Below are 18,020 nucleotides of genomic sequence, written 5' to 3'. Positions count from 1 at the left end.
GGCGCGCGGGGGGCGGGCGGCCTCCGCGGGGCTTCCCCGGGCTTCCCGCACCCCGCAACCCCTGCCGCGGGCGCCCGGCGCGGGCTCGGGGCGCAGAGGGAGGCGTCGCCCCGCGCGAGGAAGCCGGGAGTCCCCGAGGCCTCCGGGGTTCCGCAGGCGCACGCGGAGCTCCCAGCGCCGGGAGCGCGGCGTCCCGGAATCCCCACGCCGGCGACGGGAGGTTCGGGCTGAGCCCCCGCCCCCCGCCCGGCTCTCCCCTCCCTCCCCCCGCCGCCCGCCCGCCCGCGCCCGCGCCCGCGGCCCGGAGCGCGCCGCCCCCGCCGCCCAGGGTCTGGCGCGCCGCGCGGGCTGAGCTGCCGGAGCGGCGGAGAGCACCGGCTGCGGCGGCGGCGGCGGGAGCTGCCCGGGCTGCACCATGCGGGAGCTGGCCATCGAGATCGGGGTGCGAGCCCTGCTCTTCGGGGTCTTCGTGTAAGTAGTGGTGCACTGCGAGCGGGGCGCATGGACGCGGAGACCCGCGTGCCCGCTCTGCGCCCCAACTTTGTTTGCGCGGACGCGAATGCCTGGGGCCTGTGTCAAGACCCCAGCCCGGTGCCCGGAATGTGGCTTCCGGCATGGAAGAGACCCCATCTCCCCTCCCGGGACCCTGGGGCGCCGGCGCCGGCACGGGCCTGTCCCCACCGCGCTCCGGAGCGGCTCGGCTCCTCTCAGTCCCCAGCCAGGGCCCTTCTCCAGCCCCCAACCACCTGTCCTGGGGTCCCGCCGCTCTCCGGCACCGGGACGCTCACCCTCGGAAGTTTCTCCCTGCGTGTGGCGTGGTCGTTCCGGGCTGACGCTCGCTGTCTTCGCCCCTGGCCCTGCGTTCCATTCCCAGAGCTGGGCAGCCTGGTCTCCTTGGATGGCCCGGGCTCCAGCGCGCCCGGTTCTGCCCAGCAGCTGCCCTGGGGGCGGTCTCTCGGGTCTGGGGGTCGGGGCGCTGGGGGTGTGGGCTGGAAACACGGGGGCTTGAGTTTTGGGTGGGTGGCGCTGGCAGAGGCCCTTCGTGGGCAGGGGCGAAGTGTCGAGCTGGCTCTGAGCAGCTGGCATCCGGGGAGAGTTTTGGGGCGGAGAGGGCCCAGCTCCTCCTGAGCGCCTTCTTGGGCACCTGCACCCTCTGCCCTTCTGTTCACGGGAAAATACCCTGCGGTATTTTCCGTCGAGTGCTGAGGCCCCTGCGCCCACATTCTGCCCCGCTTCTACCTTTGGCTGCTGTCGATTTGACACATTTTAAACATTAAAGTTACATGAACTTTCAGGATTCGCCCAGGTTTCTGGAAAATATCCCACGGAGACAAACACGCAGCCACTCTCTGCATGTCTGTCCTAACCTCATTCATTTGTGGTAGGCGTAACCTGCCACAGACTTCTGTTTCTGCAGCCCAAAGGCCAGTGGAAAGGAATGTCCGTTCTACATGTTTCTTTCCTAAGGCTGAAATCCATCCGAGTACTTATTCACACCCTCAGAAAAGGCGGCCAGCCCCACTCCCCGCGCCCCAAGCAGGCAAGCCCCTCCTCCCGCCTCACTAAACACTGGTGTTATTCACTGGGAGGAGGAAAGAGAACTTAAATGGGTCTTGATGCATTTGGAGAAACAAAAGCACTTCTCCCTTCTTGGACTTGATCTTTCTACCTTTGGAATCCACATTAGATCTGGCGATTGCTGTATGCTCAGTTGAGGACAGTTTCTACTTGGCAGATGAGCTTAAACCCTGTTCACTTATTATGTGATAGACATTCTAACAGTGGACAGTGGAGTTCAACATTTGGTGGGTGGATGTTTGCTTGAAAAATGCAAACACAAAATGGAATAGGCTTACCTATTAGCTTACCTGCTTCGGTTGCTACTAAAAATTCCCATGTAAGAATGCTCTAACAGTATGCAAAATATTTATATCACTTCCAACTTTCCCTTCAGCTATTTCCCCAAACATTTGTGAGATGTTTACAACGCAACAGTGGGCTGTGTAGTGAATTTGAAAACTTGGTAATTATTGTTTATGTGCTTCTGGCTTCTAGTAAGGGTATTATATAAAAAGAAAATCAGCTTCCATTCTTTTCTCTGAAGTTTCTTTTTGTATTATTTAATAGGGGATCAGTCACCTCTTCCAGAAGGGTAGATAGATGAGTCCTGGCTTTTATATCACATTGAAAATGCCCAAAGCATGTTCAACTTGTGGCTGTCTTACCTGTAAAGAACAATTTTGGCATTGGTCGAGATGGTGTGTGTGTGTGTGTGTGTGTGTGTGTGTGTGTGTGTGTGTGTGTGTGTTTGGCTGTCCATCTTAGTATTCAAATGCTCATTATCAACAGGCAGAGAGTGACTGCTAGATCAATAGCAGTACAGGCACAGTGACCCCTTGTTTTCTTAGATAAGCTTCTGGCACCTCAACAGAAGCCAGCCTTAGGGGAAATTTCATCTTTCCTTTCCTCTAGCCCGGCAGTGATGGCAAAATCCAGTGGGTTCTCCCCATTCATAAGGGCTAGTCTCAGCCCAGAGAGTTCTGCCGCCTCTATCCAGAGGAGCAGAGCCTGATTTTTCTGCCACAGTGTCCAGTGGAGCCCATTCCACTCACCAGGTTTTAAATTTATAAGGTGATTTTAGCTTGGCATGTCCATCCTACTTCCCAGGAAGAGAGACTAGGAGTGTGTGTGTGTGTGTGTGTGTGTGTGTGTGTGTATGTGTGTGTGTGTGTGTGTGTGTGCGTGCACTTGAACTTAGCTCCTCTACTCCTGCTTGACTCAAGGCTGGTGGTCTATCACTTGAGTCACAGTTCCACGTCTGCTTTTTGGTGGTTAATTGGAGATAAGAGTTTCATGGACCTTCCTGCTTGTGCTGGCTTGGAATTAATCATGATCCTAAGATCTCAGCTGTCTGAGTATTACAGGTGTGAGCCACCTGTGCCTGCCCCAGGTTTTGAGATACTAGGTTTGTCACCTCTTTGCAAGCTTTTCTCCATTGGAGGAATTCCACCCGTACATGTGCCTGTTCTTGGACTGTGAGTAGGGATTCTACCTTCTTTGGCCCACAGGCACCCTGTAGACTTCAAGTTAGAAAGCTCCCTGCAATCTGACATGCGTTTTGTATCTGTTGGTAGCTGGGATGTGAGTTCTTCCTGCTTTCTCTTCAGGAAGTCTTCTCTTAGTGGATCATTCCTGGCCTGGAGGTCTTGTGCATTCAGGATTCAGAGGCTGCTCTCCTGACAACCCTTTGTTGCCCTTTGGGCAATACTGTGTGAGAACTTCAAATAGCTGAGAGGAAAAACAGTAAACAAAGCAAATAAGAGCCACTACATCAAGTTTTGCTTAACAGGAGGTAAATTGGTTAGGTCTTAGGGGACTAGTCAAAGCACAGTGTGTAGGATTGAGCTTGTGTGGGTCTAAAGGCTGTTGGTCTTGAGGCCCTATGGTTGTTACTCAGGACTTGGGGCAGAGCAGGGGTGGGGACCAGAGCCTGTGTCCTCCCCCATCCTGCTGTCCTCCTAACTGCAGGATAGACTTAGTGAGGATCCCCACTAATGTGCAGGCGGGAGCCAGACCTTGCTCAGCAGTGCAGCCCTGCTTCCCCATGTTGTCTTGGAATCAGCATGCCAGCTACCACCACTGCTGTTGCCAGTACAGATGCCATTGTTGAGGGCTCACTCCTGCCTTCTAACCTGGTGAAGAGAGTGTGTTGATGTCTTCACTGTCGGCCAAATTAACACAGAAGCACAATGGCAATAAGGAACCTCCCAGGTTCCAGAGCTAATGAGGACAGCTCTGAGATCCACATGCAGATGATGGAGTCGGGAAGCCTGAATCCTTACTCTCCTCCCTGGGGGAACCATGGTGGGCAGGATCGAGCATTGGCTGGCTAAGAGCTTCCTGTGTGCCCAGGATATCCTGTGTTTTCTTAGCAACTGCATCTCCCTGGAGTTGAATCCTGGTGAAGGAAGTTCTGGAAGGCAGCAAGTCTGAAGGTGCTCACTCAGCTAGCCAACAGTCAGTCCACCTTGGGTCCCAAAGCCATTGCCCACTAACAAGGTCTTCTACACCAGGCTTCTACAATAGCGGGAAAGTAACCACATCCTAAGGCAAAGGGAGAAAGAAAACTCAGTTGTGAAGTAGCAGTGGCTTTCTCCCACTGCCATGTTTCTCACTCAGTGCCTGTCCGTTTTCTTAGAAAGTCATATATTCCCCACACTGCAAAGGACGAAGAGCATCTGAAGGGCTGGTCAGGGGCAAAGGTGTCAGCTTGTTCCACTTTCCAGCCCGAGCTCCCTGGGCTTCTCTGTCCCTAGGGTCCCTCTCTTTCTTCCTCCTAATGGCTTCTGAGGGCTCCCAGTCTGCAGTGTCTCTAGAGAGATGGGTAGTGTGCAGGAGGCTTTGTGTATTGGTGTTGGGGACAGGAGGAGAAGGGAGGATCTTGACACCGCCACCGTGCATACTTCAGATCAGACACACAGCGGGCCGTCACAGGCCATTTCCCCATCTGTAATCCCTGATTTTGAAATGTTTGCCTTCTAATGTTTCTCTCAGCATCCCTCCAGCTGGCAGATCTTGATTTCATAGCTTGGAGGTGCTTACGTGTTAGTTGTGCTTTCCTGTCCCCTTCACTCACAAACGGCAGTGGTAATTCCAGCAAGACACAGGGACGCTTGGCGCTTTATTGGTCCAGGTGGTTTGCTTGCAGGCGCTGGAGGTTGGCAGATGTGTGAAGTATTGATGCTAACCAGCAGATGTGTCATTACTGCCCTATGGAGTCTCGTCTGTGACTCTAGGCTGAGTAGGTCATAGTAGATGAAACAGGGCACTGGGCTTTACTGAGAAGGATGAATAATAATTCTTGGGAGGGAGGGAGGAGGAGGAGGAGGGTACCTCCAGGTGCCAGGGAAGGCCACCCATGGTTGACATTTCTCCCTTGAGTCTTGAGCATCAGGTGCTAGGTGTACAGAGCCTGGGTTCAAGGAAATTCCAACAGAGAAAAGGCTGGGTGGGTGGGGGAGTTGGGGGGAGATGAGCTCATCAGAGGTGGTTTCATGTTGGAGGTTTGGGGTTGGGCTTGGGAATAGTAGGAAATAAGCATAGAATGTCCAGTTGGCATATGGGGTCAGGTCCCTTCTGTGCGTGACAGCGTGCCATCACTTCCGCGGTGTGCTCTGGAAGTGAGTCTTTTCCCATCTGTGCTGTGGTTAGTCATCTTCAAGCCTGGCTGTGACAGCACTCGGAGAACTCAGATATGTCTTCCTCTTCCTCCCCCCGGCTCCCCCTCACCTGCCACCTCCTCACCTGGTTTCTGGGGAACATTTTCATAGATGCAGTATTTGACATCAATTCATAACAACATTTCTTACATTTTGCTGAGTGTCTGCATCAGAATTACCACGGGCCTGGTTCAGCCATGCCCCATGGACAGGAAGGGAGGCCTCTATGTGCGTTTTGAGCACATGATTCCTTCATCTACCAGGTTTAGGTGGTATCGGTGCCTGGTCCAGGTTATTTGAATGACTCTGCTTCTCCTTTCCTTCCTGGTTGCACAGGAGAGCTTCCCTCCTCAGTCTCTGCCATGGGATTAGACATGAGCCTTAGTCCATGGAGCATGGCATGAGTGAATGGGTTAAGAGGCAGGGAGTTGCCAGAACAGAGGTTCCTAGAGGGCTATTCTGGCACATCCGAGTTTCCAGAAGGTCCCTGTGCTAAACTGGGGTGTAAGGGTTGGGTAGTTACACTTGTCATAATTTTGCTTGATATCTAATAACAAGTTCAATGTTGTAATGAGTTGTTTGGAACATGATACTATGGTAAAAGACCATGAGCTTTAGAGTGCGACCATGTTGCTTAAAATCTCTACACTTCACTATCATTATGTGGGGAAGGGGAAATAATTCTTCATTGGGTTTTATTAGGTAAGGTACTGCTGGTACCTGTACATTTAGTGTCTCCTCAGTTGTGGTATTTGACCTTGGACTGTCAGTACTTAAGTCCTGGTTTTTGCCCCTCGCAAGAAGAGTGAGCTTGTGGCCAAAGCCTGAATCTGCTTAGAGCTTTGTTTCCCATTGGTTGATGGGGATGCTCACAGAATTACTGAACATTAGACTTTCGAGTACTAAAGGAGGCAATATGCTAATGTCATTACTATCATCTGTTTACTAAAATGGATCCATAATGTACACACAAGAGAAATGCCAAAGAGTGCTAATGATAGTCTTATTATAAATTAGTATGGGCTTTCTAGAGAAGAATAAGTATATTTCAAGCGATTTTATTTTTCAGCCTCCACAGTGATAACTTGTCATGAGGTTATCAAATTGAGGCAGAGCCAGTGGTGTAGCCGGTGAGGTAGGGGTGGGTCTCAGTCTGGTGGTTTCTTAGAGGCAACTTAAATTGCTGGCCTTTTACAACAGTGATTCAGGAACCATACATCAAAACTGCCATGAGCACAGCTACATTCGGCAACATAGAAGGACAGTGCTTGGTTCCTCTTGAGGGCTTCAGCCCGTTTTCTCACTCAAGCTCAGTTAGAAGAATGTTGGGGGAGATTCAGATTCAGATTTGAAGCAAGCTTCTCTGAGCATGCCTCCTCTCCCTGTGAAGGAGGGCATCTGCCTGGTTGTCTGATAGATGGAGCATTTCTTCTGCTTGAAATATTATTTGCCCCTATAAAATGAGTTGGCTACATATATAGAGAGAACTCTAAGGGTTTTCCCAGTGGGAGATACATGCTCATCACATAACAGAAGGAGATTATTAGATCCAGATCTGGTGGATACACTCATCTCAGTTGGGTATAAACACTATGCCTTTTATGAATCACATAGTCTTGTAAAAACTTGGAACTATTTTTTTTTTCTTCTTGGATCGTGTTTGTAAATATCTTGGTTATCTCAGTCATATTGTTTCTTCAAAAAGTACCATCTTGGTGTTCCGGGTGGATGAGTTAGAGACAGTTTTATAGCAAGGAAGTTAATTCAGACATGACTAGTCAACAGGAACTGGTCCAGAGAGAGCCAATACAGGCTTTAGGGGCAGTTGAAATGCTTGGCCCTGGGGAGTGCAAGCTGAAGGGAGCTGGCCCGGGGGCCCTGGAAGCCCAGACACAGCTTATTAGCAAGTTACTCCACAAGATCAGGGGCTTGTTGTCATGCTGTCTTTGCTTAGGACAGAAGCCTGGATGACAGGAAGGAGCTCTGCAGAGGCATTTAGGTCAGTGTCCAGAAAGCGCAGTCTGCCAGTCACTGCTGGATGTTTCTTCCTGTTTTCCAGGGGGATTTAAACACGTGTTTTTATTGAAGTATTGGTTTGAGCCATATGAAATTGTTGAGGTTTGACCTATAAAAGCAGAAGCTTCATTTAGTTCCACCTAAAAATAACATACACAAAGAAAAAGAGGGCCCCATTCATAATTGTATAGCCATCTGAAAGGGCCCCACCTGTCAGCCCTCCCCCCCCCCATTCCAAGCCTCTCCCAGGGATCTGTGCTCTGTGCCGATGGAATCATTCTGGCTACTGTGCAGGGTTTGTGGCTTAGCGTTGGGGACATTGGTGGTGGTGGGGTCGATGCCTGTTTGTTCTCATTGTGGTGTTCTCACCCTTTATCTGAAGGGAACTGAACCCCTCTTACTAACTCCCCTTGCTGTCTGTGCATATCTGGTTCTTTCTTATCTTGACTCTTAAGTATAAGGCTGTAAGGTGAATATGTTGGTAACTTGGGGGTCTGTCCATCTTGGAATGGTCATTGCCTGTGTGTGTGTGTGTGTGTGTGTGTGTGTGTGTGTGTGTGCCATTCCTGAGGATTGAACTCAGAGTCTGGGTGTTTGTTGTCCCTAAGTTTTTTGCTCAAGGCTAGCGTTCTACTACTTGGGCCATAGCTCTACTTCTGGCATTGGGTTGGTTAACTGGAAATAAGAGTGTCACATCCTTTCCTGATGGGGTGGACTTTGAACCTCACATCCTCAGAGCCAGCCCCCTGTGGTAGCTAGGATTATAGGTGTGAGCCCAAAGTTTCAGAAAGAAGCCTTTGTCTTTCCTTTGCCCAGCTGTCAATTTTAAAATGATGTCTGGGCTGCAACCTGCACTGATCACACATGTGACGATCCTGCCAGGTGACACACAGGCCTGGACATCCTGACATGGCTGGTGATAAAGACATACCCTGTCTTCCTCACCTGATCTGAGGACCCCATCGCGCTTCTAGGGGTTGTAGAGATGAGCGGTGCAGTGCATGCTGGGAGTCCAGGACCCAGATAGACTTAGGAGTATTGCAGCATTCTTTTCATCCCCTCCCATCTGTCTAGGAAGGTGGAGGTACAGACCAAGGATTCCTAATAGCCCACTGTGATGGTAACAGGCCACAGGGCAGTCTTGTGCTGGCATTCTGAAAGTTTGGGGCAGACATTCTGTGTGTGTGTGTGTGTGTGTGTGTGTGTGTGTGTGTGTGTGCGTGCGCGTGCAGATACTGGGGCTTGGACTCAGAGAGTAGGTGCTGTCCCTGAGCATTTTCACTCAAGGTTAGCATTCTACCACTTGAGACATAGCTCTACTTCGAGAAGTTCCTTTCTACTCAGAACTCTCAGGAAAAAAATACATTGAGATACTAAAGAAAGAGATAGAGAACCCACATAGTCAAATAAAAATGAGTTAAAACTCAAATGATTCGAAATTATTTGTCAAATGATGGACATAGAGAATCATTAATGTTCTTCAAAATATCATTTTTCATCATTTTTCCTTTATTTTCTTTGATGCAGCATTCTGGTTCGTTTCTGTTTCTTTCATCACTTGTTAAATGAACATATATTAATTTCACAAAGGGATTCCATTGTCTTGTTTCCATACATGAATTTAACGTAATTTGATCAAATGCATCCAGTCTATTACTCCCTTATCCCCTCTCCTTAATAAAATAATTAGTTTCATTATTTTATTTTTGTACAATACATATAAACTACTTAGTCTCAATTCATTTCCCTCTATCACTCTCTTTTTGCCTCCATCACTACTAGTGGTTCCCATTCCTAGCTTTCCTATGTTTTATGCTCTTTTTATTCTTTTTTTTAAAACAAAATATTTGGACTGGAGTCTACATTTGAGACAGAATAATGATGTTTATCTTTGTCAGTCTTTCTTGTTTCATTTAGCATGATGATTTCCAGTTCCATCCATTTTCCTTCAAAGGACATCATTTCATTCTTGCTTATAGCTTGTTAGTGCTTTACAGATATCTTTACATTGTTCTGGGAAGGCCATCATTTTTCATGGTGTACCAGTATCATTGCTTTTCTGAGCACAATGTGTTATTTCGGTGTGTGTTTTTTTTCCTCTGACTGTTTTGTTTTCAGCAGTTTTAAGTATGATGTGTATTGGTCTCATTTGTGTTTTTCCTTCTTGGGTTCATTGAGATTCTCAGAAGTATGATTTTTGTGTCTCTCATCAATTGAGCATTCCTCAGATATCACATTTTCTCATATTCCTTTTGCTTTATTCTTGTGCTTTTCTCTTTCTGTTTCATTGATCACTGGACATTTTGATATTAGTCATAGGTCTTGGTTGGTCTGTTCTGTTCCATTTGTTTTTGAAACTTTTCTTCCTTGTGGCTAAGTTTGAGATTTTTTTTTATTGAGTTATCTTCCAATTCTTCTTTTCTACCACATCTGTTCTGCTGGTGAATTATATCCAAATTCCTTCTATTCTATTCTGCTGATAAGTTCATGTAATAAATGCTTAATTTCTCAGTTCTAGAAGTTCTATCTGGTTTTTCTGAGTTTTAATTTGATATGTTTCCATCCATTCACCCATTGTGCTCATCTTTCTCTTTATTCTTTTAACACACTGAGAGCAGGGAATCCTTTCTGCTGATTCCATAGCAAGATGATTTGAGTTCTGATTTTTTTAAAGGTATTTACTTTTATTTAAAAAGTTTTATTATCTTTAGTCATACAGAGGAGTTGCCACGTAACAAAGCAGCTTACGGAGAGGAAATCTTGATCAGTGTCTCCCCTTGCAACATTCTCACCCCTCCCTCCATCCTAACCCACCCCTTCCCTCTCTTTTCTTAATTTATGTGGGCTATCTACTGAATTCTCCCTCTCTTCTCCTTTTCATTCATCTACCCCTTTCCCCTTGCCACACCCCCCTCAGGTACACTTCCTGGTGATGATTTTGTTGAATTTTGACTTTGATTCCCCCCCCCCTCTCTTTCATTCTCTCTCTTTCTTTCTTATCCTGGGGCTTGTGCACAGGGCCTGAACCCTGTCCTTGGGATTTCTCAAGGCTAGCACTCTATCACTTGAACCACAGCATCACTTCTGGCTTTTTCTCTGTATGTGGTACCGAGGAATCGAACCCAGGGCTTCATGCATGCAAGGCAGGCACTCTATCACTAGGCCACACTCCTGGCCCTTGACTTTGATTTTCTAAGAAATTACAGTATTTGAGTTCTCCCTTGAATCTATTGTATTTCAGTTAATCTACTGTATTTCATTTATATATATTTGCATATCACCCCAATATATTTACTTATATGTTTATAAGCTAATTCTAGCTTCGACCCGTGAGGGAAGAATACAACTTTTGTCTCTTTGGATCTGATTTTCTTCACTTAATATAATTCTTCCATGTCTTTCCATTTCTTTGCAAATGACATATCATTCTTTCCAATGGATGAGTAAAATTCTACTGTATATCTATATATCTCACATTTTCTTGATTCATTCATCCATTGTGGGGGCATCTGGACTGATTCCATGCCTTAGCTATGGTAAATAGTACTGCAATATAAATGGTTGTGCTGGTGGCTTTACTGTATCCTGGTTTGTCATCTTTTGGATAAATGCCTAGGAATAAAATTGCTGGATCATAGTGTTTAGTTTTTTGAGGAACCTCCATTTTATTTTCTAGAATGGTTGATCAAGTTTATATTCAGAGTGTATTCTGGTTCCCTTTTGGCCATATCCTTACCAGTTTAATTATGTGTTACATTTCTCTCATAAAACTGCATAGATAAGCAGTTTTTATTGTGTGGACATTGTGATTGGATACACTATATCCATACACTGTAGAGACTGGATAATTCTCCCCCCTCCAAAGTGTTGAGTTTTATTCTTGCATGTGGTTAATTGATTCTTGGGACCTCAATTCTGGCCTAGGCTTGGGAAGTCTTACTTTTTGCCTTTGATTCTACATTGTATCTATAATCCTAGGGTGGGATTTCTACTTCTGGTTTAGTCCTTCTGAAATTGCAATTGAAAGTTTAACTTGGAGACTGTAGCTTCAAACGATGTCTCTTAGCACTGAGTACATCTCTGCTGGACTCCTTAGGCTGCAGCTGTTCCTCCTCTCTGGGGTCCTTGCAATTTCTAGGTTGGTCAATGATTCAGAAGATACCTTTACAGAGAATTCTGGGTAATCTTCATGTCTAACCTCCTTTACAGGGGAGTTCCTCTGCTGCATTAGCCATTATTTTATTCCTTTCTGTCTTGTCTTTCTCATAAACCTATGTGTCTCACTGATTGGTATGCTTTGAGGCTCTTCAGTTTCTATATAGATCCACAGTTATATTTTCATTCTTGTCAGTGGTGTTTTGAAAGGGAAAAGAGAGATGAAGGCATAAAATCTTAGCCATCATGAACTAGATGACTCTTTAAAAATATTTTCAAGGGAGCCAGATGCTGGTGGCTCACGCCTGTAATCCTAGCTACTCAGGAGGCTGAGATCTCAGGGTCACGGTTCAAAGCCAGCCCAGGCACAAAAAGACCATGAGATTCTTATTTCCAATTAACCACCAGAAAACTGTAAGAGGTGCTGTGGCTCAGAGGTAGAGTACTAGCCTTGAGCTGAAGAGCGCAGGGGACAGCGCCTAGGCCCAGAGTTCAAGTCCCACAAACAACCAAAATATATATATATATTTTTTCAAAGGATGGGGGTGTAGCTCAGTGGTAGAGTATTTGCTTAACATTGGCAAAGGACCTGGTTCTATCCTTGTTCTCTCCACCTTTAAAATAATTTTTGCATTTTATTTGACAGTACTGATAGTTTTCCTATATGAACTCCCATCAATTCTTATTCTCATTATGAATATTTTTATGGATTTCTGAGTTATTATGTAAATGACCCCATATTGCCATCTAAAGTCTTAGTTTCCAAAATTCATCCCAGACTCTTTTCCTGTGAGGTCTCATCTGACTATATCAGCCCCAAATTAATGAATATTACTGGTAGCAGAGACAGACACAAGTCTCACATTTGTCTTCTTGTTTTAATTATAAGAGTTCCTGGTTCCTAAATGTATGGCATCTTAATCAACTCTTGGGGACAAGTGAAAAGGTCTTAGGTCCTATAATAAGAGCATATTAGGCCCAGCTCTGGTGGCTCACACCTGTAATCCAAGGCACTCAGGAGACTGAGATCTGAGGATTGCAGTTGAAGCCCACAAGACTCTTATCTCCAATTACCAACAAAATTCTGGAAATGGAGCTCTGACTCAAGTTGTAGAGTGCCAGCGTTGAACGAAAAAGCCAAGCAAGAGTGCAAGGCTCTGAATTCAAGCTCCCATATTGGCACCCCAATATTGCATATTAAATTAGACTCTTTGACAACAACATTTTACTTGGGAAAACACATATGGAACTACAAATTTGACTTTTCTGAGATGCTCTCTTCACTGTTTGTTAAAAATAGCCAAGTGGATTGGTTTTGGCTTTGGAGATGGTGGTGAGAAAGGAACGGGAGAGGCGGGAGATGATAATAGTCACTAGTATTCCTTGAGTACTTACCATGCACTAGAAAGTACCATGCAACAATAGCCTCTTAAATCTCCAAACAGCTTTAAGGTAGCTATATAGGTTTTTCTCTCTTCTTTTTTTTTCTGATGAGAAAGTGAAGTCTTGCAGGGGTTAAAAATGTATGGGGTGTCACACTGTTAATGAATGAGAGGGCAGGGCTTTGTGAACATTTGAAGTTGAGTGTTTTATGTGTCTAGACCATTTATATCAGGTTTGTGTGGGAAGGGGCAGAGTAGAGACTGGCCAGGAGGCTAGCAGATAATGAAATAGCCCTGAAGACCTCAGGGCCACCAAGGAGATGCAAAGACTTCAGACACTGAGCAAACAGAGCTCTGCCACTCCCAGAGGGCACAAAAGAATGAATGATGCCAGGCCCAGTGCTTGATATGGGAGCACCCTTGAGCATGATCTCCTGTATCTTCTTCCTTCAAATTCTCCCTCCCCCACCCTCTCTCTCCCCCAGATCATTGCTATTTTTTTTAGACAGGCCCTGTTGGAGCCTCCCTTCTTCGTTGGCATTACTGAGCCTCACTCCTACATCTCTTACCTTTAGGCTCCATAAAAATCATGGCAAATGGCTTCCTCCACTCTGGAAATGCAGGGATCTGCACATTTGGGCTCATCTTTTCCTCACACTTTTCGGGTCATTTGAATACAGCTGTGTTTCTTTTTAAAATTAGCATATTAGCCACACAAGGAGGGATTTCACAGTGACTTTCCACACATGCGTACAACATTGTCCTTGTAGGCCATCTCTCGCCTCCACACAGCTGTGTTTCTTGACCGCCTTGTGGGGCAGCTAGTTCACACAGCTACTTTCTATGAAAGCCAACTCTTGCCCTAAATGAAGGCTGGTTGGTTCCCTTCAGTGTCTTCCGTCACTCACCAGAGATGAGTCACAGACACAGAGCACTGAGGAGGAATAAGCAGGCAGTCTCAGGCTGTGTTCCTCCTCTTCCTGGTCTCCTTGACCTGGAGCTTCCTGAGAAGTTTTGTGCAGGGTCTTGTACTTACTAGACTGGTGCTCTATTGTTTGTGCCAAGTCTTCAGCCCTGTTTTTTTTTTCTGGTTAAATTTTGGAGATAGAGTTCAATGAATTTTTTTTCCCCTATACTTAGCCTTGAACTGTGATCCTCCAGACCCCAGCCTTCTGAAGAGTTAAAATTACAGATGTGAGATATAACACCTCTACACTCCTGATTTATTTTTTAATGAGTGGACACTCTCCTCAAATGTTAAAGACATTATTGGAAAATAGCATCTGTCTTTAAGTAGCCCATCTAAACTTCATCATGAACCTTGAAAGAGGCTTGATGAATTACCTGTGCCCATTTTTCCTCAAGAGTGAATCGTGGCTTCCTTTTAGACTCAAGAATGTGAGCTGCCTGTGTTAAATTAATCCAGGAGAACAGATTTTTCAAAAGCAATCTCTCTGCCGCTGTGTCAGCAGTTAGGGTCTCTGCCCGAGGGCTTCCTCTTTCTACCTCAGCAACTCTAAAGGTATGCCAGATTAAATTCCATAATTTCACATTTAAATACAAGAAAGAGAGCTTGGTCAGGGTTGTGCCCCAAGGCAGAAGAGCCATTCCCTTCTTCAGGATTCAAGCTGTGAGCAGGTACATGGTCCTTGTCCTGAGTTCTGACCCTAGATGAAGCCGGGTCTGATTTCATACTGGACAGAGTCAGGTTCTTGTATTGTTCAAGCTCATATGCCCCAAGTCGATGGCCCATGTGGTTGGACGGCATTTGCCGTGCTGGGCTGTAGCTCTCGAGAGATGGGGCCTGCTGGATGGTGCCGCCGTATAGATGCCCAGTGATGGTCCCTGAGTGAATGTTGATGGCAGTGAGGAAGGCCCTGGGCAAGAGAGACACCATCTCTGAACACAGGTTAATGGAGGATTGCCTTTTCCCCCCAGAAAAAGAGCACACTGAGAGAGAGACCAGGTACCCTGTGGGTTTGCCACTCTGTCCACTTTCTGGGTGGGTGATGTCTGGTTCCTTTCTTCACTTGGCCTTTTAGAAGCTGTGCAAGGAGGGTGAAGCAGGGATGTGATCAATGTAATAGTGAGTTTGTGTGTGTGTGTGTGTGTGTGTGCGTGTGTGTGTTAAATGTGCAAACTTACACCAGTTGGCTATGTCCCTGACCCCATCGGACCCATGCCGCAGCTGAGTGCCCTGTCCTCTGGCAAGGGCTCCCTGGGAGAGACCCAGGCACTGAGCACCTCTTCCCCATGTGGCTTCTCTACCCGGCCCTCTTTCCAGCCACAGCTTGAAACAAGAAGTCTTCCATTTTACTTAAAGAAGAGATTTTCTGCAAAATAAATGTAGGCTCAATGGAGGAAACTTATATAATACAGAGAGAAAAATGGAAAGAAAATGAAATAATGTATGCTCTTAATGTAAAGAAGGCCCTGTAACATTTTGGTTTGTATTTAGTCCTTTCCTTCTTCAGTTGGACACTGCTCATCAGAAATGGAGTCTAGCAGGCAGCCTTTTACTTACCATTATGCCCTGAACATTTTTCTACAATGAGGATGACCTTGCTCCTCAGTGTGCGTGCTGGGACTGGTCTCACACTGGCCTCACTCTTACTTGACTTTTTCTCTCAAGGCTGCCAGTCTATCACAGGAGCCATGCTTTCACTTCTGGTTTTTTTTTTTCCTGATTAATCAGAGATAAGAGTCTCATGGACTTTCCTGCCTGGCTGGCTTTGAACCTTAATCCCCAAATCTCAGCTTCCTAAGCAGCTAGGATTACAGGTGTGAGCCTGCATGCATGATGGTGTCATTTATTTATTAAGTCAATGTGCCCTCTGCACTACAGTGAGCGGAAAGGTAAGCAAGAGTGGGGACACTGAATTGCAGCAGATAAACAAAAACTAAAACCAAAGACAGACACTAAAACAGAAGCCAGGTGCTAGTGGCTTGCACCTGGCTACTCAGGAAGCTGAGATCAGATCCAGGTTTGAAGCCCGCATGGGCAGAAAAGTTCATTCTTACCTTGAATTAACTACTAGAAAACCATAAGTAGCACTGTGGCTCTAAGTTGTAGAGTGCCAGTCTTGAGGAAAAAAAGGACAACACCCAGGCCCTGAGTCCATGCTCCAGGACACACACACACACACACACGCACACACGCACGCACGCACTCATGCTATGCGCATGTGTGCATGTATACACCGTGATGCTAATCATAACCTATGATTGGCCACAATACAGTAAACGTGACAGGCGGGTAGTATGATATTTCTTGGATGTACTGAGGTAGGAGCCTTTTTCCTATGTACTTCCTGGACTTGTAATTATTGTGATCTCTTTCTCCTGGTTTAAAACATGTTCTTCATTGCAGCATACTGCCCAAAGCAGGTTAGATATCTCCTTATGATTGGCAGATGCCAATCTTCCAAGGCCTTGAGAAGAGACCTTGTCTCATCAGTGAACAGGGTGAGAGTCTGCAGATCTGGCCTGTGAATCTGCTTGAGATTTCTGTGTGGTGGGGTGCTTTCAGATGGTGGCTGACTTGGTAGGGAGGGCTGGGGCAGCTGAGATTTGAGTCAGCTGTGTTTTACCATTCTTGTTCCCTGGAGTACAATGGCCAAGGCCTTCTGTCCAATCCAGCCATTTGAGGTATGGCCAGGAGCACCATAGTTGGAGGACACTGTTCAGAGTCCCTTGGGACTCTGAATTTGACCTCTTCTGTCTAAGGATTTTGTCAGCAACTCAGATAAAGACATAGAGGCCAGGCTTATTAGATTTTGAATGACACAAAGCAGGATGGAAGGCTCATATGTCAGGCTCATATAGAGTGAAGACTCATAAGAATTCTGACAGGAATCTTGGGCCAGCACTCTAACAAGATTACACATAGAGTCACATCGTCCGCATGCCATGGGAGAAGCCTGGCTAGACCTAGGAAGGTCTATGGGTTTTCTAGAGGCTATTTTTTTTTTGCCAGTCCTGGACTTGAGATCAGGGCCTGAGCACTGTCCTTGGACTTTCTCAAGGCTAGAGCTCTACCACTTGAGCTTGAGTACCACTTTTGGCTTTTCTTTTTCTCTGTATGTGGTACTGAGGAATTGAACCCGGGTCTTCGTGCGTGCTAGGCAAGCACTCTACCACTAGGCCAAACTCCCAGCCTAGAGGCTAATTTTTAAGTTAATTATGTCTTTTCTGCCATCCAGTGCAGAGGGACATCAGGTATAAAAGGCTATTAAACTGGGCCAGCACTGCTGCTGGCCCTACTAGGGGACAGACCCCCTCCTGTCCCCCCCCTTTTTTTTTCTTTTTGCCAGTCCTGGGCTTGAGCTCAGAGCCTGAGCACTGTCCTTGGACTTTCTCAAGGCTAGAACTCTACCACTTGAGCCTCAGCACTACTTCTGGCTTTTTCTATATATGTGGTACCAAGGAATCGAACCCGGGTCTTCGTGCATGCTAGGCAAGCACTTTAACCACTAGGCCAAACTCCCAGCCCCTGTCCCCCTTTTATACCCCCTCATCCCTCATGGTTTCAGGCCCCAATGAGGCTCTTGCTTTCTTGGGGAGAATTTACTGATTTTCAAGGAAGACTGAGTTCTGATATCTTCTGGATGTTTTAGAAGTTTCCTCACCCCTCACCCCCTAATGTAGAGCTCAGAAATCTCAACTCAGATGGTGAGGGTCTGATGAACTGTCTTCTCCTTGGACCTTGACCTCCTGAGAGGCAGATGCTTCACTCTGAGCAGTGACCCCAAGACTATCACAGAACAGCCATGCCACCTGGCTGGTGGCCCTTTTCTGGAATATGGAACAGAATCTGGGCCTCACAGCATTGGGCCTTGTAGGCCACCAGAAGTGACAGCCTCCTAGGCTTTGCCCTATGGAGGGAAGGTGATGGAGTATGGGTACCTGGCCAGAGCGGTAGAAGATCTAGACGAGGACTGTGCTGGGCCCAGGCTGCGATGGAAGGTGGGGAGGGCTTTTCTAAACTGTTTTCTGCAGCACAGAACACATTAGGGAGACGGGAAGACCTGTTTCTTGAATGTCAGAGCTTTCAAACAGTTGGAACTCCAGCCATATGTCTATGTCGTACTTGGCAAGACTCATCTGTGAGCTACTCATGCCCCGTGTGGTGGGAAAGGCTTTGAGTCACCTGTGAACTGCGCATGCCCAGTATGTGGAGAAGCCTGACTGTAAGTGGAAGAGCTGAACGACACGGATAATAAGAACCACTGGGTTTCTGGCCCTAGAC

The 18,020-nt window shown here is 46.7% G+C and overlaps 1 protein-coding gene across 4 annotated transcripts in view; it reads left to right on the top strand.

Moving 5' to 3' along the window:
* Plpp4 (phospholipid phosphatase 4) overlaps positions 1-18,020 on the top strand; it is a 208,398-nt gene that overhangs the window by 119,465 nt on the left and 70,913 nt on the right. For 3 of the 4 annotated variants that reach the window (XM_090346867.1, XM_090346864.1, XM_090346870.1), the window contains exon 1: positions 366-471. The exons of the other annotated variant lie outside the window; for it this stretch is intronic. In XM_090346867.1, the coding sequence (XP_090202993.1) occupies positions 416-471 (56 nt within the window). In that variant the 5' untranslated portion in view covers positions 366-415. Of the gene's footprint in view, positions 1-365; positions 472-18,020 lie in introns of those variants that run through there. 4 annotated transcript variants of the gene reach the window in all.

Source organism: Megascapheus bottae, chromosome 15 (assembly GCF_031878675.1).
Source record: "Megascapheus bottae isolate mThoBot1 chromosome 15, mThoBot2.hap1, whole genome shotgun sequence".
Lineage (NCBI taxonomy): Eukaryota > Metazoa > Chordata > Mammalia > Rodentia > Geomyidae > Megascapheus > Megascapheus bottae.
This window is presented reverse-complemented; position numbering and strand designations above follow the sequence as displayed.